Here is a 27,779-nt window from a genome sequence, read left to right as displayed (position 1 = left end):
AATACTAACATTTACATCAAAAAGTTTAAATACGTGGACATATAAGTGTCAGTATGGATATAATATAAGGTATACATGACTGGTTCAGCTTTGGAATGGCTAATGAGTTTTCAAGTATATCTGTTTGCATAGTATAGTTATATAAGGGTTGTTACATGATAGAAGCGATAAAATTTGTAATTATTATTAGGATAGCTTTCAAACTGTGCAACATATGGTCATCATACCAGGTCATATTTCAAAATTTATCAACGAATCCTTTATTATTTTTTAAACGACAGAATCTCGATTGTAAAGCCTGTCCGAAAAAAATGATACAGGATAGTTGGAGAAGCAACCACAAACATTTTGATATAATATAGAGAAAAGTCCAAAAATAACGCATCGTCTATGTTCAAAGCGACGAAATCTCTGAACCGAAAACCATTCGAGAACCCAAAACTACAGGATAAATTTGGCAAACAGACAACAAATCCCAACGATATCCTTGACATTGTAACTGACCACTTTCAGCAGAAATTTCACAAACAAGTCTCACAAATATCGCCCTTCTCAGGAAACCCTGGAGACCTAAACAACCGCATCACAACAACTGAAGTTAGAAATAGCATAAAGTGCCTAAACAATAACAGATCCCCAGGCGAAGATGAAATTCCCGCTGAATTGCTGAAATGCGGTACCCTCTCCCTGGATCTGAGCATTGCAAACATAATGAACAAAACATTCTCAACACACAAAGACTGGGACATAAACACGGTGTCCTAATTACAATACAAAAACCAGGAAAAACGAAAGGACCCGTAAACAACCTGCGCCCAATAACATTACTGAATACCATAAGAAAAACACTGTCAACTATTGTCCTCAACAGAATTAGACCGAAAATAGAAAAATATCTATCACATAGCCAAAGCGGGTTTCGCCAAGACCGAAGCACATCGGACGTTGTATGGACACATAAATGGTTAGCAGCAAAGGCACTCAAAGAAAACATATCCATAACAATAACCGGAATCGATATGTCCACAGCCTTTGATACGATCGACAGAGGAAAACTTTTGGAGATATTAACAGACATAGTAGACGAAGACGAGCTCCGAATAATCCGATTTCTCCTCAGCAACAGAAAGATACAACCAAGGATATACGGGGCCACAAAACAGACGCAGTTCGAAAGTAACATCGGGACCCCCCAAGGAGATAGTCTGAGCCCGATTCTGTTCACAATATACTTAGAACACGCTCTGAAAGAAGTTCGAAAAGTCATTCCAAAACCAACGACTCATATTGAGAATGCAATCCCAAGAGAAATCGCCTATGCAGATGATGTAGATTTTATTGGATCAACACCAGCAAATATAGACATCATACAAAATACCCTCATGAAATATAACCTCCAATGCCAATAAAACCGAATTTACAACAATATCGAGGAACAAAGAGGAATGGAAAAGAACAATTGGAGACACCGAGGATGTACAAAGAAGAAAACAGCTATCAAACGCCGCACTCAGTAAACTCACCAATGTATGGATTAGAGGTGACAAAATAAAGAGAAAAACCAAACTGAAACTGTACCGTGCTCTTGTAAAACCGGTACTTCTGTATAACTGCGGCACTTGGGCGTTGACAAAATCCGAAGAAGAACATCTGGATGCCTTCCATCGCACACAGCTAAGAAGGGTACTGGACATCAAATACCCAAAAAAGATCTCAAATGAATCACTCTATAAGATCACAAAAGAAAGACCAATCTCCCTTGACATTTTACAACAACGATGGCAACTTTTCGGTCACAGACTACGCAGGGACAAAAACATACCAGCTAACCAAGCCATGTCGGGATATTTCCAAAAACACAGGAACCTTTTCAGAGGAAGACCGATCACAACACTCCCTGTGATCCTAAACAAAAACCTCACAACACTTGGACAAAGCATTAGTCTCATAACGGCAGGGGACCTTGAAAATCTGAGAACCCTAGCAGAGGACCGGCAATATTGGAGACACCTCACACAGGAAATACTGGAAACAGCCAAGGCGACCCGATCTTTCGGTCGAGACGCGAAAGGCATCTAAGTCAAGTCATAGAGATTAGATCAACAGTAAGGTCATAGGGGTACCTGCCCCCTACACACAAATTTACACAGAAACACACCAGAGTTGCGATAGATCTGAGACAGAATAACCCCACCAGCGAGCAAAGGGGCCTATACCAATCTTGGGTGATGACAAGATACCCCCCCCCCCTCCTCCCCCTCCCACCCCAGTAAATAGGTAGTTGAGTCTGTAAGCTCTGATGAAAAGTATATTGCAATATACATGAAACCTGTCCCGTTGCTACAATCCATTTAATGCTCAGGAAACTTAGATAATCTCCGGCTCTATGGTGGTGAGTTTGGGAATATAAATAAAGACATTAGTCAGAAAATTACCACAGCCACAGCCTTTAGCTTGGAGTCTTTTACCTTGAAATTTTGAGAGTGAATATCTAATAAATCAAAATTTCTCACATTATCTATCTAGTTATTATTATATACCTTAAAATGCTGTTTTTGTTTCTTTTTTTTTTTCCCCTATGAGAGCATTAGCCATGCGACTCATACTTCACTGTACACTCAGATTTCCCTGAGTTAGAGTCATCAGAATCATACAAATAAAATAATATTTTTATCAGAAAAAAAAAATAATCACAAGGAATGAAGCAAACACTTAAGATAAACTTCCTTATTTAAATAATAAATAGCACATACATAACAAAAGAAAAACAGCTCTCATCCTACCTAAAGCTTTTGTAGCCTTGAGCAAAACACGAAGGACTGGAACAACATCAAAATAAGCAGCGTAGTGAAGGGCGGACATGTTGGTCCATCGGCACCGGATATTTGCATCAGCACCTGCCTCTATCAGCATGGACACTATACTCTTGGCCACCTCGGGATCGCCTATCCCAGCAGCCCCTGATTTACTTGCGTAGTGTAACAAGGTCATGTCTGTCAAACCATCTCTATCGTTGATATTGGCTCCTCGCTTTAAAATCTGTTGAAAGTAAAAATAATCATGAGAGTGAGTGTTAAAAACAAATTAATATACAGATTTATTCAAAATGGTAAATCAATCTCAAACAGACACAACTCAGTAAGCATTAAAGATACACATTTGATATGCACATCAAATTTAAGGAAGTCATTTTAAGTTCCAATAGCAAGAAGTTCACTAATCTCAAAACCGTAGTTTTAACAATACATTATGTTGACAACCGGTACATTTTACAAGTGCTCAAAACGACTTCCTTTTGAAATCATGTTATAAGGGTTTTTGGTTTTGGATGAATCATTTTGAATAATCATGTATTTCCAAAACCGGCTCAGTAATGTGAGTAATAAGAAAAATAGTGAGAAGAAAAAATTAATACTTTAAAAAATTGAATCACACTCAGGTTTAACAGATCTTGTTAAATTTGAGTACATAACAATAGCAACGGCTAATATAAGTGCAAGGTGTGGACTTCTAAATTCAATTTTGAAAACTAAGTAAGGAGTTATTCGATTCTGAGAAACTCTTGTTTTAATTAATATTAATAGGTTCAAAATTTAATGCAGACCTCAACAACTTGCAATGTTAATATGGTATCTATCTCATCTCGGTAATTTGATATAATTATATTAAAACTTCATTGATCCTATCCATGGAAGAACATCGCCACTTTGAAATTTGAATTCACTTGATGATGATGATGATGATGATGATGATGATGATGATGATGATGATGATGATGATGATGATGATGATGATGTAGAGTTGATAACTCTCACCTCATCCACCAGCAGTTCTATAGACTGTTGTGTCTGAGGTGTCCACTGTCGAAGGACGGCAAATATTTCGGGGACAGAGGTGGACGGATTGACCAGAATGTCCCTGCATCCTGGACAAGCTGGGTCGAAGAAGGATAACTCTAATCTGGTGCAATTTGGGCAGAGGGGTGGGTCTACACAGGGGTGAATGAGGGTGGGGCCGGACTGTGGAGGGGGTGGGGGAGGGAGGGGCTGTAGGTGGGGGGAGTCTGTGGTGTTGCTGATGTCTGTGTCCCCGTTTGACACAGTCATCCTAGAGGGAAAAAAAAAAGAAAAGAAAAGAAAATTGAAATTAAAAATATGATAAGAAGAATGAAGAAAAAAAAAATAAACCCAAAAAAACAAACAACCCAATTAATTTCCTCTCTCAATACTCGTTTATGAGTTGCAAGAACGCATTTTCGTCCATGATGTCAGGTACATAATCCAATTTATTTTCCATAAGAGAGTCTTAATGCTTCAATTTGAACATATGACTTTCGAACAGCATAAAAAAAAGAGTGGTATAATTGCATGTTGAGGTTAATTGACCAATTGTCGAGCTTAAGTCATATATGCTTTTTATATTCAATTTCACAAAGCTATTATTTCTCTCCAAAAAAAAAATATAGCAAAAAACAAAAAAAATAAAAAACCAAACAAAAAAAACAAAAAACATACAACAACAAAACAAACAACAACAACTATCGAGAGGGCATTGACAGGTGTCAGTCATGTTGATCTGAAATGTATCCAAGCATGGGTTATGTTACAAAAATTCCAATCAAAACTGAACATTAAGGGTCTTACGTACTTGCATCTCCAACACAGGTGTGGGTTGGAGAGGACAGAAGACTGAGACAAAGTTGGAGACTCCGCCCTACTGCTAGGGCTCGTATTGTCTTTTATTCCCATTTTAGTCATTGTCTTGTCGAATAAAATTATCTAGAATATCTTTTTAAAATAAAATGTACACTAGCCGTGAAGTCTTACACAACAGCATTTCTAATTCAACTTTATCACCAAAACAATCCTTCAAAAGTTCCATACATTTTCAAAAAATAAGAATAAACCATAGTCATTACATGAATTCCCACAGTCTATCAGAATACTATATTTTTATACAAGACACCCATACAACAGCATCATAGTTAAAGCCACAGCACACAAGAATGTACTTGAAATACATCCTTTAAAATAGTTTGAGTTCAATACTACAAACAGTTGCAATAACCGTATTATGAACGTTTACAAAATAAATATACTGAAACGATCCACAAAACGCTTTTAACATTTTGGCCAGAAAAACCGGTCTTCAATAAATATAGATCGATTAAAATGACCCTCATGTTTGTCACACACTCTCAAACCTGGGAAAGAATTTTTGATATGGTGAGCTTGAGAGTCATTTTAATGGATCAATATTTGAAGAATGAGACTTATGGCAAAAATTCTAAAAGACGATTTTCTTTTTTACAGCATGGCAGAATACGTACAAAAATTTTAAAACTTGAGCTTTAAAAAAGAGCAATATCCACTAAACGTGCTCAAAGCGCTTTACAAGTGGTCCCTGTCCAACAGCAACATTTAACATTTAGGACAAGATATGACGCCTGTAGGTGATATTATAATTTGTTCGGACAGAGACAATGCTGTTAACGGCCAGGTACTCATTTTACACCTGAATACGGTGAGAGAATGTAAGTAAAGAGCCTTTTCCAAGGACTCAGCTATGCGCCGAGCGAGGCTCGAAACCAGGACCTTTCGATTTGAAACGAGTGTCATAAATCAAGACCACATAGCCTCACAATTAGCAGGAATGAATTAACAAAACAAATCAATTACCAGCTTTTAAAAGAACAACTCCGTACATAAATCGATTTTTTATAGTGCAAACATTGTAGCCAAAGTGAGAGACGAGGTCATCACATATTTTATCCAAAGACTGCAAAAAACATCCGATGAGTAAACCGATTTGTTAATTTTTAAAAACAATTCTATGATTCTTCAATTTCGGCTTTAAAACATTTTACTAATGGCTCTACATATCAAATTTAGATAGAAACAGTAAACTACAAGTTTTTTAAAAGAAAAAAATAACTTCAAATGACTCTCTCTCTCTCTCTCTCTCTCTCACTCTCTCTCTCTCTCTCTCTCTCACACACACACACACACACAGAAAAAGAGATGAGTGAGTGAGAGATAGAGAGACAGATATATATAATATATATATATATATAAATATAATAATATATATATATATATATATATATATATAATAAGAGAGAGAGAGAGAGAGAGAGAGAGAGAGAGAGAGAGAGAGAGAGAGAGAGAGACCAAACAGTGGAACAGATGCATGCCTGTTTCAGTTTAGAATGCCAGAAGCCATAGAATTAATGGCACCGGTCAACATCAGGACTAGCGGCATGCATGTGTTGACAGCTTACGATAAAACATTCTTCTCGCATTCTTCAAAACCAGGGCAGATCTCGATAGAACAGAAAGCGAATAAATTTCTTTTCCATTTCAAATAATATTGTATTTGGACCGGCGGGCGCTTTATACATGGAGAAAAAAAAAATAAAGTGTGATCATTTATAAGGCTCATTTTCATGGCTTCACTCCTTTTCATATTTTTCTATCCCGACATGTCAAATGGAACCCCCCCCCCCCCCCCCCCCACACACACACACTAATTCTGCCCTTACAAAAACTAGCATATATATATATATATATAATATATATAATATATATATATATATATATATATATATATATATATATATATATAAAGGGGACAATATACAGGGAAAAAAGGCTTCCATTGACAAAGGGGAAACCCGAAATTTCTACATTCTTCGTCTTTGTTAATAAACTGGAGCTTCAATTTTACCTCATCATATTTACTATAAATTAAAAAAAAAAAAAAATCTCGAGCATTTAGCCATATCTAATATTTGCAAGCATATATGGTACAAATTTATTGAATTTGAAATCTTAGTCATAATATGATTATGGGTTTCCCGGCTTAGACGGCACTCAGCTATTTGTTATTGTTTTCAGACCGCCATTTTGGTGATTAACTCTCACTAAACTATATCAATCAGACTACAAACGTTCAACGTTACACAATTTCATGTGTTGATACGTTATATCCGGCTGGTGGATTTTGTGAGTATTTAACCTATATGCATAACATCAAAAGAAAAGGGATATTGGTATGTTTTCTATTTCAGTTAAGGCCGCATGACATCGTCTTCACTGGTGACTGGTCAGCACTCAGCGCTAACAGCCTTCACATGTTAACAGCTCACGATAACGGGTTGAACGATCACTCAAGTACGTGGACACCAAAAATATACAAAGACGGACAAACGATGGTGAGTGAGTCAGAATGAAAGGCTGGATAATTGAATGGATTGGATGGCCGGAGTAGTGAGCTTAATAAATGATAGGAGACAAACAAATGAGCCAATGGTGAAATAAAACTGGCCAAGATTAAATATTACACTTCTTCTTTGGTCAGGATTAAATTTGTTTCATCAACGACTTCATATCTTGTCGTGTTCCCAAAGGCGGGGAAGCGATACGACTCCGTCTTAGCTACAAAATCTGTTCTTGCTCTTTTGGATAAAAAGCTTAGAACTACGGATATAAGTATAATTAGAAAGAAATAATGGAAATAAATGCGATCGACCGGCTCAAACTGGTAATATTATGTCGTTGTCAATCAAATATTGAAAATGAAATTTTGAAGTTAAAAATAATGCCATTTCAGTGGGCTCTATATGCTTCATTGAAAACAAAAAAAAGACTTCCGTCTCACATTTTAATTCTGTCTCAAATCTAGTAGTGCTATCCGTTTTCACTTGAAATCAAATTTTCAAAATCTCGTCTATCCGGGAAAAATACCGATTTGAAGTAGTGGGACACTTGATGGATTTGAAAGAAATTAAGTCTCACCATTAAAGGAATGATACTTTACTCATAGTTAATCATTTTGTCTACTCTGCCCCCCCCCCCCCCCCCTTCCAAAAAAAAAGAAAGCAAAAAAAAAAAAAAAACACACACACACAAAAAAAAAAAAAAAAATAAACAAACAAAAAAACCAACAGAAAAGTACATTTTAAAAATTTTGACCAGAAAACTCGTCCTTCAAATATCCGTCGATTAAAATGACCCTCATCTGGTACTTCCGTGAATCTTTTCAAACGATCAAAACTTTAAGGATGAGTTTTCTGGCCATTTTTTTTTAATACGTGTTTATTCAGAGTACACAGTATCGGCAATGGAGAGAGAGAGAGAGAGAGAGAGAGAGAGAGAGAGAGAGAGAGAGAGGGAGAGAGAGAGAGAGAGAGAGGGAAAGAGAGATGGGGGGGGGGGATTTAGGAGAGCCATGTTATAGACCGCATCTCGAGTTAGGGACTGTCCATGGTTGAAGGCCAGGTTAAGGCCATAATCATTAATGAGTGTTGTTGCCGAGATGGAGACAAAGAGTGATTCGGGAGAGGAAAATCGAAAACTTGACGAGGCATTCGTTCCAGACATGAAAAACTAATTGAGTCTATCAGACGTGTTCTCACTTACAGGTCTGTTAACCCAAAATTGTCAAGGCTCATTGTTGTAAAGGAAAATGCTATCAAACCAAAGTAAAGTACTGTCCATTACACCAATGTTTAAATCAAGCCCATATTTCAGTTCAGTTATCAAAAAGATAGATAGATAGATAGATAGATAGATAGATAGATAGATAGATAGATAGATAGATAGATAGATAGATAGATAGATAGATAGATAGATAGATAGATAGATAGATAGATAGATAGATAGATAGATAGATGATGATCGATCGATGATAGATAGATAGATAGATAGATAGATAGATAGATAGATAGATAGACAGATAGACAAAGGTGTGTACATATATATAATATATATATATATATATATATATATATATATATATATATATATATATACATAGAGAGAGAGAGAGAGAGAGAGAGAGAGAGAGAGAGAGAGAGAGAGAGAGAGACTTGGATCTTATTGGATCGGCCATTGGCTCATCATATCAATATATCTACAATTTAAAAAGACAAAATAAACGGAATCGTAAAATTAACCACAAAAATGGTAATCTGAAATTGTAATACGGCTACTAAGTATACAGTGAATGATAAAAATGTTGAACTTGAGAGGAAGATAGGTGGGAAAGGGAGAGAGGGACGTGGAGGGGTGAAGGTAGGGTGGGAACGCAATCAGTGAGTCGAACGAGGAGACAAAGAAAACAAGGCAGGGTGGCTGGATTTTGTCGGAAATTGTCGGGGCGTTTCACGTGAGTAACAAGACTTTTGTGATGTTTACAAAATGCTGTATCATGTATGTAAGCCCAGTTTGGGTCTGAATAACATCAACATCGATAAGTTTCCAGAGAGTAGTTCCAGACTCGGGGGATATATGAATGATTGTGGTGGGATAACATGGATGTGGGGAAAGATTGTTGCGAGATAGGTTAAAAACAAAAAAAAGACAGTGTTGTGGAGTTATGTGGGTCAGTCGTGGGGGGGGGGGGGGGGGGGGGGAGGGTGAGAGGATGAGAAATATAGATAGATAGATAGATAGATAGATAGATAGATAGATAGATAGATAGATAGATAGATAGATAGATAGATAGATAGATAGATAGATAAATAATATATATATATATATATATATATAATATATATATATATATATATATATAGAGAGAGAGAGAGAGAGAGAGAGAGAGAGAGAGAGAGAGAGAGAGAGAGAGAGTTGTACTGAATGGTTTTCCCAGAGATAAAGGACGTATATGGTTGGACAGATGGGAAGAGAAACGAATAGACATTCATTAACCAGTTAACTGCCATACTGTGGAAAAACTCGTCCTTCAAATTTGATCGATTTAAATGACCCTCATCATGGGAAAAATTATCAAACCTGGGACTTCGCGAATAAAGCTCGTCATTTAAGGTCTTCTTGTAAAGGGAACCGAAATTTATCGCCCCTCTATAGCAATAAACGTACAATAAAAATTTCTTGTTACCTTCCGAATAGGTAGAAAATCGATTGCATTCCAGTACTTCCCAACAGATCTAACAGTCCCAGCTAACAAATCAAAACTAGATGGACAACGGGATCTTTAAAATAAAATTTAAAAAACAAAACAAAACCCAACAACACGTAGGTCTTGACCAACTAAACAATTACAGGAACCCCCTAAATAAAGTAGTGCCGTTTACCATTTCTTACCGCTTGAAATGACTACAAGTTTCGAGAGCACTATGCAATGTTTTAGAGAATATCAAAACAAAGTTTTACTGCGGGTAGAGATTGCTCTGGAATTGTCAAATTGATTGACAGAACTCAGTGTGGGAATCACAATGTTTAATATCTTTGTGTGTGTGTGTGTGTGTGTGTGTGTGCGTGTGTGTGTGTGTGTGTGTGTTTCTTTTTAAGGAACCGCTATAAACGGGGAGCAACAAGTGGAGCTACAAAGAGATATGGCATTATAACTATCCTTTAAAGTCCTTTCTTAAACCAACAAACTTAAAATCACAAAAATACTATACGAATCAAGATATTTATCCAGAGAGAGAGAGAGAGAGAGAGAGAGAGAGAGAGAGAGAGAGAGAGAGAGAGAGAGAGAGAGAGAGAGAGAGAGAGAAAAAGAGAGAGAAAATAAGGAGGAGTGAAATATCTGTTCAATGTTACAGTTATCATTTAACGTTATAACAAGTGTAACTAAATGACAAATTGCCATATTTATGGACAATAAAGATCTATTATTATTATTATTATTATTATTATTATTATTATTATTATTATTATAAGACGTTTAAAAGAATAAGGTATGCCTTAAAACGTGAAGTCGAAACCGCGAGACACATTGTTTAAAAGAAAAGAAAAAGAAAACTTGGAAGGAAGAAAAAGCATGACACCGTAAAAAAAAATGTTAAGGAGCACAAGTCTATGTGGCAAACAAGCAACAATACAGAATTTTTTAAAAAAAGTAGAATGACGAGGAAAACTAAAATTGAGAAACTGAACAACGCCGTCATCCCAACTGAATGAGAATAATAAATTATGCACGACAATATAACATATAATGATTTATGCAGTGTTGAGTGTAATGTATGGGTGGTTATGTTGCCATGTTGTCACATTGACCAAATCATAATATGCATAGTGAACGAAAAGACAAAATTTAGTTAATTTTTTAATCCTTCGGTAAATATCAAGAGCTTGTCAAATCAACCAAGAAATCGTTCAAAAAGTAAAAGTATACATTCTTTTACGCAGAAAAGAAAAATAATGATAAAGAATTTAAACCAAAAAAAAAGTCAAAGAGTGGAAATACTTTTAAGTTAAAAAAAATACGAGGGCTCTTTCAGAAATAAAAGAAAAATGCCCATTGCTCAGCAACCAGTGGAGATTTTTTAATTCTGTAAACGACATGATATTCCTTATTTCCTTACGGATATTCCCAGAAATTATGAAGTGCATCATTTTGCACAATGAATTTCTAGACGATTTTAAAGATGGCGGCCCACCTTGAAACTTGGTCAAAGGAGGAAATCAGAGCTGTCATACATTTTTTGAACGCCAAAAGTCTGAATCCTACCGAAATTCATAAAGAACTTCAGAGTGTATATGGTGAGCATGTTTTAAGCCGTACACAAGTCTATCACTGGTGTAATTTGTTTGAAGCCGGCCATTCCGACTTGACAGACAGGGAAGGGAGTTCGATAACTGCGACGTCAGAAGACAATGTGAAGCGAGTTGATGAGCTTATTCGTCAAGACAGGCGGTTGAAACTTCATGAAATCGCAAGAAGTCTTGAAATTTCGGAAACTTCTGCCCATAGAATTGTATTTGATGAACTTGGCTACAGAAAAGTCAGCGCAAGATGGGTTCCTAAGCAATCATAAAGAACAAAGATTGGACCTCTGCAGGGAACTTTTGAGAAGAAGCAAGAGCTCACGCAGGGTTCACGGGCATACTGCCAACGCCGGCGGAGACTTTCTAGGGTACGATGTGAATTTTCTTGACAGCATAGTCACCGGTGATGAGACTTGATTGCACCATTGCACCCCAGAAACAAAGCAAGATTCGATGACATGGAAACATCCATCCTCACCTGTCGCGAAGAAATTCAAAGTCATGCGGTCAGCAAAGAAAATAATGGGAAGTGTTTTCTGGGACAGTCGTGGTGTTATTCTGTTCGAAACCTTACAACCTGGAGAAACAATCAATGCTGCAAGGTACTGCCAAACTCTTGACAAGCTTAGGGAGGCCATTCGCAGAAAGCGCCCAGGGCAGTTGACCAACGGGTCATTTTGCAACACGACAACGCTACACCCCACACAGCACGAGTGACGCAATGTTGGCTAGAGAAATATGGATGGGAGATTTTGCCACACCCACCACACAGTCCAGACCTCGCACCATCTGATTATCACCTCTTTGGGCCACTGAAACGTGAGCTGGCAGGAAAGCGCTTTGATGTCGATGAAGAGCTTGTTGACCATGTGCGGAAATGGCTACAAAACCTTGACGGAAATTTCTTCCGAGAGGGTATCTATTCCATGGTGCGGCGTTGGCAGAAGTGTGCCGACAGACTTGGCTGTTACGTAGAGAAATGAAGGACGAGTCAAGGTATGAACACGTGCAAGAATTTTGTTGATAGCATAAAAAACGCGGATTTTACAGGCATTTTTCGGTTAATTAATTAATTAAAATAAGAATTCTTTGTTTAAAAGAAATATGCATATCCCGTCTTTGTGATAAGCGGTGAACATGCTGTGGGTGTAACTTTGATCCTGATTGGTTAGTCTCTCTCTCTCTCTCTCTCTCTCTCTCTCTCTCTCTCTCTCTCTCTCTCTCTCTCTCTCTCTCTCTCTGCGTGTGTCTGCGTATGTGTGTTTGTGTGTGTGTGTGTGTGATTGTGTGTGTGTACGTGTGTGTGATTGTGTTGGGATAGATGTTTGTAAATAAGAAAGTTCCATTTGCTAATCCAATGTTAAAATTTAGTCTCAATTTCGAAAAAAGACCAACATATCCCACAGTACAGCCGCAGTGCAGTGCCGCAGAGAGAGCAAAGGTGAACATTATTATTATATCCAAGTTCTGGAATCGACCCGCCCTGAACGGTTCGTGCGTGTGGGAACGGTAAATGAAAAAACTAAACTTGATACTCGGAAACAGTGACAAAGGCTACACCATCTTCTTCTACTACTACTACTACTACTACTACTACTACTACTACTACTACTACTACTACTACTACTACTCATTATGATCATCATCATCACCATAATTGTTAAAACTACCCTTTAAAACTACAGTTTCGAGACGACAGGATACGTAATTCGGTCATTCCTATAGAAACGGTCAGTCATTATTTTGCTAAATAATGTGTCAACGTAATCGTGAAACACTTATCGACGCATTTTATGGTAACAGTATGTATGTATGTCATTTCCGTCATTAACGATACAATAGTTACATTGACCTACAAACAACAACAAATTGCAATGCCTTGTCGAAAACGTCAAAATAATTTTTGACAATACCGTGAAAATCTATTGGGAGAAAGCAGTGGTACAAAAAAAATCAATTTTAAAAAGATGTGTAGGATAATAAGCTAAACATTCCTTCCTCGCACCCCCCCCCCCCCCAAAAAAAAAGTCAGCTCCTATCTTACCACAGTATAATATATAGGCAAATTGAATTTTTGGAAACACTAAGGCTCCGAAACCAATAGTTCAATCGTCACCAAATTTTGCTGGTGTATACACTTGACATGACGATGGTTTGCGTGTATTACGTGATTGATTAGACATCATGATGATTTTGTCGAAAAATATAATTTGTTTCGTTAAATCCCAACGAAAACAGACGTCATCATTTTTAGCACAAGTATGACAATGCGGTGGGAATACTTGCATTGAATCGATACCACTTTGTGGTTCCTCTCATTATTTTGAAATACAATCAATTTTATAAAATGTATATGAACCATCATTTTCCGTTCTTAACAATGATGATAACAATTCTACGATAAGAGCCAAATATTTCGATATTAAATGGAGAAATTATCTCTCCGTGAACAAATAAAAAGCTCCGTGGAGTTCTCTTACGAAGTCGAAAAATGTATTGTCTATTAAGACAATAGGAATTGAGTTCAAATTTTATTCAACACTTGAATCATAAATTTTGAGTTGATCGACTTATCATCACATTCATTGAACGGGCATCGTTCATTGAACGGACAACCATGCTTGTAAGTATATTATAATGAGCTTTGATCCAAAATCTACTAATAGTTCAGATTGCCTAGCTTGTATCTTTAACACTTTAAATGTTAATACGGAAGCCGCGAATCGTGTGAAAATAATGGATCAATACCGTGTAGCAATCCAAGCATGGAAAAAAAAAAGAAAAAAAGAAAGACAAACGAAATATGCAATTATAACAAGAGCCGTGGGAAACAATAAAGCCATGCCAATGGATATAAGCGTAATGAACACAATTAGACCATCGATTGGACAAGTCATTGCCTGAAATACCCGCCGTGTTCATACCTCGATATCGGAACTAGCAGCTTGTTGATGTTTGAGTTACTATGTTTTGTGAGACAGATCCAAAGACAATGATTCCCACGAAATGAATGAAGAGAAATTTATTTATTGATTAATTCCAACTTCATTATTAACTATCTACAAAGAAAAGCTCTTCCCGCACCAACAACAAAAACATTAAATATGTCGGAGTTTTATTTTTTATTTTTATTTTTACATTGTCTTTTTCTTTTCTCTCTATTTTGGGGGGGGGGGGGGTGGATAGGGGAGAGGGGTAAATATCTGAATTTGAAGAAACAGGTATACTTCTATACAGGATTCCCCGGCTTGTTTCACAAAAGATATCCATCTCATATTTAAGTAGTAACGAATTAGGGCACTGGCGACAGATAAAAATCTGAAAAGGTAGTAGAGGCAGGCTGGTTTTTTGAAGATAATTTTTTCTTGCTTTTGTCTTTCAGCTTAAAGTGGCACTGATTCTTACACGGCGTTTCAGATTTTCATCTGATATTTAGTAGACAAGTGATATATAATAACTGCGCAAATGGATCCATCCCTCAGGACGAATCGCGACCTAAATTAATCAAACGTCAACAATAAATAAATTAGTTCATTCGTTAAAAAAATAATTGCTTTAAGCTCCCATAACTTATGAAAATAAGTTTATTTCAGATGACGTTTTAACATCCATTATCTACAATCACGACCCAATCTCCAAAGATACATGCAATTATATGGACGTTTGTAAGGACTTTAAGTATGATGTCCCATAAATTTTCAAAACGAATCATCTTTAAATAAAAGAGGACCTAATATTTCTCCACTCCTCCCCCCCCCCCCCCCCCCCCCCCCAAAAAAAAAAAAAACAAAAAAAACAACATAAAACTGCGTCCAAGTAACTTTATAAAAATCTTTTTATATTGCAGGAAAGCCCACTTGTCTTTACAACCAATCATTATTTTAGCCGCACTCGGGGGAAAAACGTATTCAAAATTTTGGCCAGAAAACTTCATTAAAATCCAAGGGTTTTTTTTTTAGCGATTTTATTTTGATTGCCAAGACAGGGGTCATTTAAATTGATCGATATAATTTGAAGGACGGCTTTTCTGACCAAAATTTTGAAAACTTGTTTTTCTAGAGTACATCACATTATTATATGGATCAAGTGAAGGCAACACACTCAAGCACAATGTCCGCTATGGTGAATTCTTAAACACTTAACTCAATAACTCTGTCTATCAACTAAAAATTGAATAATAGGATCCAAATTGAACAATAACACAACATTGAAAAGGATGCATTATACCCTTATTATTATTATTATTATTATTATTATTATTATTATTATTATTATTATTATTATTATTGTTATTATTATTATTATTATTATTATTATTATTATTATTATTATTATTATTATTATTATTATTATTATTATTATTATTATTATTTCTTGTTGTTGATGATGATGATGATGACGATGGTGATGATGCTTTAGTTTTCCTTCCCCACTACCGTAGTATATCAGACTAATCGTCTCAAAACGGTATTACGTCGGAATGAACCGGGTGTTTCGAACTGAATTTTAAGCATATAATCCTATAAAATCTGAGTCAGAATAAATCCCGCCATTAAGGAGAGTAGAGAGCTGTGGGAGCTGCCTGAAGCCTGCGATCCTTAAAATTATATTAACGGAAATGTAGAGTTGGAAAGGCTTCAGATAGAAACAGTACTGTTTCCATCCCAATTTTTTCCAATTTCACCTTTTTTATTAGTATTCATTGACTTCGATTGATTCAATTTCCCGTATTCTGGCCATTTTGACTTGAAACTTAATTTTACTGGTCATAAAAACCTGATCTGATTGACACGCTGGGTCACATACTATCCCAACGAAAGACACAGTTTGATCCAGATGCAATGATTTAGGTAGATGTGACGACATCACTAAATTATTCTGCCAGATTCTCAACAACAACAAAAAACACAAAAAAAAAAAACAAAACAAACAAAAAAAAAAAAAAAACAAAAAAAAACAACACAATTTGGTCAGAAAACTCGTCCTTCAAATATTAATCAATTAAAATGATACGTGAATCCCAGTGAGATAACTTTTTCCGAGAAGAGGGTCATTTTAATCAATCGATATTTGAAGGACGAGTTTTATGGTCCAAATTGTAAAAACGTGCTGTTGTTTTTGGTTTGCAATGTTTGTTTGTTTGTTTGTTTTTGTTTGCTTTTGTTTGTTTTGTTTTGTGTGTGTCTTTTTTGTTGTTGTTGTTTGCTATGATGATGAATCTAACACAATGAAAATCAAATAATTAAGAACACTGAACGATCTGATCACTGATTCAACCAAAATGGAGAAAACAACCAACTTAACAAACCATAGGGTGGAAGTTAATTCATTCACAATATTATGCACCGCCTATGCTACCGAGTGTTGAAATAATAAAAATGTCCAAATGTCAAAAACACACACACACACATTGGCAACAACAGGAAAATAAAGAACAATGGAGTTCGGCAGAATTTATAGACTTGTAATAGGCTTGTCCCGCTTGCCAAGGGACAGCTTATAGAGAGAAAAGCCACAACAAGCTATCAACACACAATGCGGTATAAATTATTAATCTGGTAAGTCGTCGTGGAAGACACGCTAGCCTGTTACTTACCTACTTTATTACATTATTAAGTCTAGCCAATACTACTGTGCTCTGTGATCGACTTACTTGTATACAACACCAAAACAATCCCTGTTTGTTTGTTTGTTTTTTTTTTTTGTGGTTTTTTTTTAAATTTTATTTTGGGGGGGGGGGGGGGGGGGGGGGGGGGGAGAATCTTATTCTATTTTACTGAAAAGAAGGTCGCAGAACAGAATGAATATTTTCTATTAAGGTCGTCTTTCACACATTTTACCCATTTAATAGGAGGTAAACTTAAGAGAACCGCCCATATTAGATCCAACCAGAGACGATATTTTTACACAATGCTTTGAGAGAAAAACGGTCACCTTTTAAGCAAAGTGAACTGAATAAATGTACATATAAACATTATATTATGTTCATCAGAGAACGTAGAAATAAATGAAAATTAATTGTAAACATACAATCTAAAAACCGCGACCTACCATGCAATTTGCAACTAAACCTTCAAAGAAATCAAAACGCGTTACTTGTGACTTCTACAATAATAATATTATTATATTCAAAGATGACAAGAATAAATAAATAAGACGGCGTTTTAATGATCGGTAACATACCGTGTATGTCAACGTTGGAAATAAAAGTAATGTAAATAGTGGTGAAGTGGTTTCGAAAAGACAACTCGAAACCGCGTACTCTGGAAAATCACGTATTTAAAGATTTGGCCAGAACACTCGTGCTTCAAATATCGATCGATTTAAATGGCCCTCATCTTGGCAAAAACTATCTTTTCAACCTGGGACTTCGCTTGGAGAGTTTTGCCAAGAGATGATCGATATTTGAAGGACAAGTTTTCTGATCAAATGTTTCAATGCGTGTTTTTCCAACATGATGTCTGAAAGAGTTCACGGTTTGAAGCAAATTAGATATTATAACTAACCAAAAATATGTAACTAGGATCCAGTCTGTCAAACATCATGATTAACAAACCCCCCTTCAAAATGAATTCGCATTTAAGGGAACGGGATCCTTAGGGACTTGCAGGTTACTATTACCTATGCGTATAATGTGTCAGTCTTGTCATTAAAATAAAGTTAAGGTAATTCATGCCAAAATATGGGGAAAGAGCACATGCCAAAATCCTAACAGTAAAATTCATTGTCTTGAGAGAAAGAAAAATAGTAAGTTGTATGGGATGTGCCAGAAAATATATGTACAAAAATAGATCTAGTTTTTAAACAAAAACTGAAAACACTAATATCAAACGTGATTTGTGGTTCATTCTTGCAAATTGCAATTCCCACAATTTAGAGAGCGGGAGAGAGAGAGAGAGAGAGAGAGAGAGAGAGAGAGAGAGAGAGAGAGAGAGAGAGAGAGAGAGAGATTGAGTTTTAATAATATAAAAGCATAGCAGGATTCGTCGAAATCGGTAATTAGTCATTAAGAGATTTTTTTTAAAAAAACAACAAATAGTCAGAGAACTTGGGCTTTTTTAAAAAAAAATTATAAATCAAACTACATAAGATTACTAAAATTATCCAGTTATCTGCTCCTCCCTTTATTTTCATCTTTTGTTAGAGAAGAAAAAATCGACTGGCCGTTTATCAAAAACATAATATGACCACAAATGCTCGAGAGCCCAAAACGGGCTTCGATCCGTACGTGGATCATTAACAACAAAGCAGTAAACATTTAGATAGAGGATAATCCGATTACCATACCAGATTAGCGAGCAGGTTGTGTTATGTTTTTATTCGAGTCCGCCTACCTTGTGAATACTTCAGAAAAGGCACGCGTTCACAGTTCTTATCGGACTACTTATAGTACAAAATGCCTTCCGAGCCATACTACTATTATTGTCAATAAAACGCCCAAAGGTAAAAGTTATAGTCAACGTGAGATACACCAGATGTGGATAACATTGATTGGCATCAACCTTCAAATGGGACGGTGAGTAATTCAATGGCTATCAGATGATAATTTAAAAACTAGAAGTAAGGAATTGTACACTTTACGTTGGGAGACAAAACACAGACAGGTCTGCCACACATACAGATAATCGAAATATAAAGGTTATATCTTAATGTAAAAGTAAATCAAATTGTAACTTTGTTCCGTCCAGATCAGGAATTCCAAACAAAAACAAAGAGGGAAATTGAAAGAAAATTACTATCAATTATTTTCCTACATCCAGGTACCTTAGGGCAATTATGTATGAAATGCTAGATTGTACCTTCCCGCACTTAGCACTATAAAAATGTCTTATCTGAAAAATTTATATTTTTGTAAATAATCCAATATAGTGCATGGGCCAGTGGGCGAAACCCTCCCCCCCTTGGGGGAGTTTTCGCCACATGGTTTTTCTGAAACAGCAATATATCTTGAGTATTAATCCGGGTGTTACCGTTTTTTCAAGTGTCATTTACGAGAGTTACGGCCCTTGAAAGGTCATTGGGTGCAATTTTTTGTGAAATCGTTTTTGTGCATAAAATGGTTGTTTATCACCTTAAAATTGTTTCACATACAATCAATAATGGAATTTTATTGTAATTTCTCATTTTTGGCCTCATATCATAAAATATTTTACAAAGCCATATAGCGTTTTTAAATCTTTGATAGCCATTTTCTCTATAATTTGAAAAAAAATCTATTACAGTGTACTTGTTTCCCTTCAGGATGAATAAACAAGAGGGATTTTGCACTAGCACAATTCAGGCATGCTTCAGGGACATATAACACAAATTAATCCGGGTGTTACAGTTTTTTCAAGTATCATTTACAGGAGTTATGGCCCTTGAAAGGTCATCAGGTGCAATTTTTCGTGAACTCATTTTTGTGCATAAAATGATTGTTTATCACCCTAAAATTTGCCTCAAATGCAATAAATAGTGGAATTTTATTGTCATTTCTCATTTTTTGCCTCATATCATAAAATATTTTACAAAGCTATATAGGGTTTTTAAATCTTTGATAGCCATTTTCTCTATATTAATGAAGTCCCCAAAGGCTGTGCAATTGAAGCTGCATTTGAGAGTGCCTCATCAGAGGAAAGAAAACTGCAAGAAGCTGCTGTAACCTTGAGACATTTGATTCTGGATTCTTTCAAAGATCATTCACAAATGCCTTGGCCCCCCCACATCAGAGTATTTGCTATCTGCTCAAGACCAACTTCCTTCTGCTCTGATCAAATTTTTTACTACACTCCTATCCAAGCAAGGTGCAGGACATATGAGTAGTAAGTCTGAAAGACTTGTACGTTCCATGGCCCAAGCTGTTTGATATAATGTCACTTGTGGACAATGGAAAATGCCTAAACATTTACTTCTGGGGATGACTGTGAGGCATTTGACTGGAAGTTTTCAGATTATAAACATCCTTAACCGCTTTGGACATTGCGCATCCCACTCTACTCTTTTGGAACTGGAGACTGCAATGTGCGACAGTGTTGTTGAATGCTCCACAAATCTTCCTTCTGCCGCATTGGCACATCCAAAAATCACCCATTTTTGCTGGGATAATTTCGATCTCACAGAGGAGACCACTGATGGGTCTGGCACCACACACTCTACTCATGGCATCATGATCCAAGAAATAAAAGAAGGAAACTTGGAAAGAAAAATAGAGCAACAAAATGTCACGACTGGAAAAACAAAGAAAAGGTCAGCAACTTTCAAACCCATCCAAATTCAGCCTTGCTTTGCAACTGGAAGAGCAGAACCTTCTCTGACTGTTTCCACAACAACAGTAGAAAACAATCAAGAAAGACAGCTGCACCAAGATAATTTTCTGTGGGTGTTCTGTAGGATGAAGTTGAATTCAGACGGAGAACGTTTCCCTGGCTGGAAAGGTTGGCTTTCATCAACAACTCCAAACCCCCAAAATGAAAATGAAACCAACATGCCTTCAATTGTTGAATATATGCCTGTCATCAATGCTCCCATAACTGAAGCAGCTACAGTACAGAAGGTGCTACAACTATCTTTGGAGGCAACACAAGAGCTTGGTCAGCCATATACATTTGTAACATTTGACCTTGCTGTAGCAAAGAAAGCTTACGATATTGTCTGGCAAAACCCACAGCTTTACAAAACAGTCATTATTCACCTGGGTGTCTTTCACACCATAATGTCATATCTTGGTGCCCTGGGAAAGCTCCAAAGTGGATCTGGTTTTGAAGAAATTGTGACTGAAGCAGGGCTATGTGCACATGGTTCTATGGATAGAGTTATGAGTGGAAAGAACTACAACAGGGCTATACCAGTGCATGTGTCTGTTTTGGAGGCTCTAGACAGACTTCTGCTTGCAAAATTTGAGCAGGACACGGATTCAAAACTCAGTAAAGACCTCATGTCTTACATAAAGGAATTCACCGAAGGAATTTCAAGCCATACAGCTAATAAAATTCTCCAGTCAACTGTGTATGCTGAGTTATTTTCCCAGTATGAAGCCTTCAAAGAGAGTGTCCGCTCAGGAAAGTACGGAAAAACTGCACAATACTGGATCCAATACATGGACAGAGTTTGGCTTCTCCTCCAGTTTCTGCGAGCTACAAAGACAAACAACTTTCTTCTTCATATATCTTGTTCAAAAGAACTGTGCCCACTGCTTTTTACCATGAATCACCACAATTATGCCAAGTATCTCAGTGTATATTTTGTGTCACTAGCCAACCTGATTCATTCCCACCCAGGGGGCAGAAGAAATGTTACAAGATAATGGATTTAGTGTCTCCAGATCAAGGACGCCTGCTGGAAGAATAGCAGTTGATATGACCATTGAACAAACAATAAACAAACATGCAAAGACAAAAGGAGGTATTGTTGGGTTCAGCAAGAGTCTTCCAAGCTATTACCGTTGGAGTGTAACAAGACACAATCGAGCAGAATATGTATCAGCAACCCAAAGAATGATCAGCAACAACAACTGTATGGATATAGACACCCACAAAGAATTGAGCCTTGCAGAAAAAAGACAAAGTGAAAAGCGAGTACAAAAGATCCTCCAGGCATTTTCAGCATTTATCAATCCCTTTGAAGTTGAAGATGGTCTGGTCAGTCTAGCTTCAGGAATGAAAGTGCAAGAGGATGTTGCTGATGACCTGCTAGCCGTGGAAAAAACAGGAAAAACATTGTTTGAAAGTTTTGTTGAAAACAGACTGAAGGAAAAGACTGTAGAATTTCACAAGCCATTAGAAAGGAACAAGACCAAGACATTTGCATCATTGAGGAAAGTGGTAACAGTGAAAAAAGACATGGAGTGGTCAAAATCAAGGCACAAAGAAATTTATTTGGCCAGCTTCTTGTTTTGTCCCAAGAGCACAGTGTTGATCTTCAAAAAGTTCTTCAATATCCTCTAACACCTACTCCATGGTCGCTGGCTTCATCAGATGGTTTACCTCTGAAGACCAACAAAGCAACTCTGTTGCACAAGCTCACGCCTGACAATTCATTAATGTTCGAGGATTATGCAAAAAACAAAAACAAACACCGTTTACATTGTTGATGGCAATGCACTGTTACAAACTCTGTCAGCAATCCCAAATACATTTGGTGAAGTAGCCAAACTTACATTTTCCTCCTTACCACAAGCAGCTTGTGTACACTTTGTGACTGATACTTACATAGAAGATTCAATCAAAGGTTGTGAGAGATTGAGGAGATGATCTTCTGAAGATAATGCATACTTGTTAAGAGGATCTGAAACAACAGTGCCCAGACGTTGGAAATCATTTCTCAGCTGCGTTGATAACAAAAGATCCCTTATCAGGTTTCTCCTCAAGGAATGGGAAAGTAACGAATATACAAAGAAACTGAGAAACAGGGAAATCTTCTTTGTCTGTGAAGAGAGATGCACCTTACTTTACAGTGACACGGATGAATTTACCACAGTTGTACCTTGTCTAGATCTCTAATCATCACAGGAAGAGGCAGACACACGAATTATACTGCACTGTCAATATGCTTCCCGCCAACCAAACTGTGAAACAATTGTTGTCAGATCACCAGACACGGATGTCTTCTTACTTCTCCTTTCATTCTCAGAGACAATTGGAAAGACCCTGATTTTTGATACTGGCTGTGGCAACAACAGGCGACAAATCAATGTCTCTCAGATAGCAAAGACTTTGTCTAAACAGATGTGTGATGCATTACTTGGTGTCCATGCATTCACAGGCTGTGACACAACAAGTTGCTTTGCTGGGCAAGGAAAGCTGAAAGCTCTAAAATTTCTTCAAAAGGAGGAAGATCTTAGAATTCTGTTCTCCAGATTTGGAACATCAGCAGCTGTTTCGAGTAATGACTGTCTCATGTTAGAGTCATTTGTGTGCAAGCTGTATGGCAAAACCTCATGCACAAGTGTCAACAAAGTGAGGTATGACATAGTTCGCCAGCGTTTCAAAGGAAAGAAAGGTACCATCTCATGCAGTGGTGGAATTGATCTGTGTCAGATGCCTCCTTGTAGTCAAGTATTGTCACTGCACATATCAAGAGCCAACATTCAAACTCTCATTTGGAGGAATGCAGTGTGCCAGAATCCTAGCATTCCAAAACCAGAGGATAACGGTTGGCAGAGAAATTCTGCAACTGAATTGGAAGTACAGTGGTTCAAAGATGCTTTCATTCCAGATGAGTTGCAGGAAATTGTGTATGAAGAAAGCTGCACCAGTACTGACGAAGATACATATGCCGAGGATGGTAGTGATAGCTTTGACAGTGATTTCCTTGACGACACTTCAGAGGACGAAGAGGATTTTGCTACTGATGATGAGGATATGTAATAAATTGGTGAGCAGTGCAAACTGTTAAGGAGTAAAGCATGTTTGCAAAACACATAAGGATATTGTTTTTATGTACTTACTGCATCTTGAATCAAGAATCCCTTTTGAGTATCAATTATTCTTCATAATATAACAATGCGATTTCGTTCAAAAGTCTTCGGTAATGATGCTTCACTTGGGTTGTGAACAAATTAGTCTTTTTTCATGATATATCTATTGTTTTTACCACACCTTCAACTTACTTTTAAATGTGACAACTGGACATCAATACCATGTTTAAAAAGAATGAAAATTATGATGAATTTGGCATCCCACAAAGTGGAGAAAAATTTAAGGGTTGCGTACACTTTTTGTTTTTCCTATGACGGAGAAATATGAAGGTTGTTGTTGAGGCTTGGGCCACAGCTTTCTTCAGTGCTCCATTTTTAATGAACATGCTGTTTTTGGCCATATTTAAAATAATTTTTGTGTAAAACACTGAAATAGCCCATAAGTTTAGATATGACACTTCATGAGATTACTGACAAATTGTTTCAACTTTCTGTGAATCTATATAATATTTACAAATTGAAAGCTTGTGCACATAGTTTGATAGTATATTTAATTTCCTTCAGTTTGATACCCAATTTGCATATATTTGAATTAATATTGTAGTCTCCAGAGCCTTTGAAAGAAATGTTGTCTCTTTTTTGCAAGGGGACACAACTCACTTTTTTCAAAGGGCCATAACTCTCTTAAATGACACTTATTTTTACGGTAACAGTGGAATTTGTATGGCCAATAAGTTCTATTATTTGAAAAACATAGTGGCATAAACTCCCAAAGGGGGGGGAGGGGGGGGGGGTCCCAGTGGCCTAAGCACTAATATATTTCGTACTTGTTACCTGTTATACAAATATATTATATGCAAATGGGTTCAAGATTACAGTGTCTCGAGATACTCCTATGCAGACAAATATAAGATAGCATGAACATACAAAGCACACAAATTGGAACGTTTATCTCAGTAATATCCATGAGATAAAAATGTTCACTGGTGTGAAAATAAATAAAATACTGGATATTATCTTCTTCTTTCTTTTTTAAAAGATGAAAGCGACAAGGGAAAATCTTTAGGTGTTGGAAAATCTTTAGGTGGATGATCCGCACTGCCATGGAATAGTAAACAAGAAGAAAAAATAGAAACAGAAACACATTTTAAAAATAAAAACAACATGGGTAGATTTGAGTTTTTAACATATCATGTTTAGGTAAGTTCTTAAGATGGTTAAGTTACATCACATTGATAATTCCTGTACAATGCAAACGTTTCCACATACAGTGAATTGGAAGAAAAATTCTTGATCCCAAAACTAGAAGCAATGTCAATAAATCTTGATTTAACGCGTTGATAAGAAATGCATGTCCTATATTTTCTTCGGTTTCAATCTCAACGTCATAACCAGCAGGTATAATCAACAAGTCATTCGCGTTATGCGGTGTTTGCTCCCTTAAAACAAACATTTTATTCTTTTTTTTTGTGTGTGTGTGTGGGGTATTGTTTTTTCAAACACATCGTGTATCACTTTCGGACACACCAAATACATTAAACTGCTAAGACAATTCCACTATACAATTTTTTAAAAAGTCATTGCTGAAATTACGGAGTAATCTTTTCTTCATAAATTATTTGTTTAACAAAGAGAATCCGTGGTAACGTTGAACGTTTCGGATCATCTAAATCTAACCCATCCTTCAGTCTTCGCGTTGAAAACAAGAGTAGGAAAATAAGCTTCATTACACCAAGCATACCCTATTCGAATTGTGTTAATACTATAAAAATAAATCGTTAAACAGGCGCCCCCTGGGTCCCAGTAACCAATTAAGGGGGGAAAAAAGCGATGAAACCTATTCGTCTCTTGCCAAATGTAAAAAAAAAAAAAAAAAAAAAAAGAAAAGGTAAGCAGAAGGATCAGACCCTGTACCGTAAAATGGTATGTTCGATGTCAAAAGTAGGTTTACGGGTTGATCTACTGTGGCTTCGTGGTTTTGTAATACATATAATGACACTGCTTCCAACCTGTAGGTATCTGGTTCGAGTCGCGCTGCGACCGGCACAAAGTTGAGTCCTTGAAAGAGGCTTTCCTCGCATGTTCTTACTGTACTCAGGTGCAACATGAGTACCTGTAAAAGAGCATTGTCTCTGGCCATTAAAAAAAATGTGTAATAGCACATAACAGGTGTCATGTCACGTCTTGTCCTAAATATTATAAGTTGTTATTGACTTTGTGCACAGTAAGCATTGCGCTACACAAAAGCTCATTTATCAGTGCCCCCCCCCCCCCCAATAAATAAATAAATAAAACAAACAAAACTAAAAACCTGATAGTTGCCTATGTACTAGGTGCTCACATTAAAAATATTGATGTAAAATTCCAATTATTGTGAAGATAACCCCGAACCCGTAACATCCCAAAGAGGATTCAAACCAGCGAAAACCTCAGTTCTTCTACGATTCTAACGTGACCCAGACGATGCAAAATCCCTTTACACCAATAACAGATCATAGAACACCCACTGCGACTTAATTGCCACTCACACACTAAATAGCCCGGTCCTATTAAGATCATGGTCGTGTACTCACTTAACCCTCCTTCGGATTATGTTTACCATTACTTACAGTAACAAGTATTATCTGGATTTGATAATCATTTCAAGCGGATAAAATGAGTATGGGTAAACTGGTGCACGGTGATTCGGTAACAAAGGATGTTATATGGTATGCATTGAGTGGTCCAGAAAAGCAGCATTTTTGACATAAAAAATATACCAACTCGTGAACAAATTTATATATAATATATATATATATAATATATATATATATATATATATATATATATATATATATATATATATATATATATATATATAGATATACATATATCGTAGAAGCTTTATATTATTATGCATATACTAAAAGAATAAAAACAAAAACCATAAAATAAAAAACAATATTATTAAACAGCGGTATTATGCGGCTTTGTGGTAGGCAGGACACTCGCTTTCGGAAAGGGAGGTCCTGGGTTCGAGCCACTTTGAGCACGTTTAGTGGATATTGCGCTATTTTAAAAAATCACGAATTACCTCCCCCCCCCCCTCCCCCACACACACACACACAACGTCACTTCTTAGAAATATGGTGATAATGATGTTGGCATAAAAATCCAAGACAATGTATTGGCGGGCCTTTACTTTTTATAGACCTCAGTACGTTTGTATTTTCATGAAAAAAAAACCCAACAAAAAAAAAAATCAAAAAAAAAAAAAAACATAGCGAAGAAACCATCATAATCTAAATTACTAAAGCAACACGACCAAATATTCCATTCTTAATTTTTTTTTATTTTGTTGTTGTTGTTTTGTTTTTGTTTTTTTGTTTTTGTTTTTTTTTTTAATTAATGGATTGGGACCTCCCACAGTTTTAAGACAAGGAATTGAAATGGAAAGACATAAGTAAAGATTTACCAAATGGCAGACTTGCTTCTGACACCCGTGTTATCCATTATCCCAAGGCCAACATATGGAAAGGTAAATTGGAAATATTGTCAGGTTTCACGGTAACATGGCATGCCATCAAAGCACTGATGGCGTCTAAAACATGATACAAAGGTGAGTTCTTAACAAACATAAAAAAAGGTGAGGTACTCATAGGGTGCTCGTGAACGACTCTCAAAGCACTTGACAGTTAAGTAACGCGACACTAAAAGCCGATCATAGTCAACCTTCCCCCCCCCCCCCCCCCCCCCCCTATCCAAGCACAAACTTTTCTCCTCACTTCTCAAACCAGTCAAAACTATTGATTTGCTCTCTCGAACACAAATCAGGAGGAGGACGAGGAGGAGGAAAAGGAAAGAGAAAAAAATGAAGAAGAAGAAGAAGA

At 36.6% G+C, this 27,779-nt stretch overlaps 2 protein-coding genes across 6 annotated transcripts in view; one reads left to right on the top strand and one right to left on the bottom strand.

Moving 5' to 3' along the window:
* The window catches only part of LOC144962730 (CAP-Gly domain-containing linker protein 3-like), a 67,268-nt gene that overhangs the window by 16,345 nt on the left and 23,144 nt on the right, over positions 1-27,779 (bottom strand). For 3 of the 5 annotated variants that reach the window (XM_078895933.1, XM_078895930.1, XM_078895934.1), the window contains 2 exons: positions 3,816-4,107; positions 2,784-3,039 (listed from right to left, as the gene is read on the bottom strand). In XM_078895933.1, coding sequence (XP_078752059.1) covers positions 2,784-3,039; positions 3,816-4,107 — 548 coding nt within the window. Of the gene's footprint in view, positions 1-2,783; positions 3,040-3,815; positions 4,108-4,647; positions 4,945-16,824; positions 16,978-27,779 lie in introns of those variants that run through there. The other 2 variants (XM_078895931.1, XM_078895932.1) reach the window with 2 other exon arrangements.
* LOC144962732 (armadillo repeat-containing protein 7-like) overlaps positions 18,940-27,779 on the top strand; it is a 39,089-nt gene continuing 30,249 nt past the window's right edge. The window contains exon 1 of the mRNA XM_078895935.1: positions 18,940-19,032. The gene's annotated coding sequence lies outside the window, so the exon portion shown is untranslated. The remainder of the gene's footprint in view (positions 19,033-27,779) is intronic.

The sequence above is a fragment of the Berghia stephanieae genome, chromosome 1 (genome assembly GCF_034508935.2).
Source record: "Berghia stephanieae isolate SIO BIC M18660-M18661 chromosome 1, UCSD_Bste_1.3, whole genome shotgun sequence".
NCBI classification, from domain to species: Eukaryota; Metazoa; Mollusca; class Gastropoda; order Nudibranchia; family Aeolidiidae; genus Berghia; species Berghia stephanieae.
The sequence above is the reverse complement of the archived record's forward strand: the minus strand, read 5'-3'. Positions and strand labels throughout refer to the sequence as shown.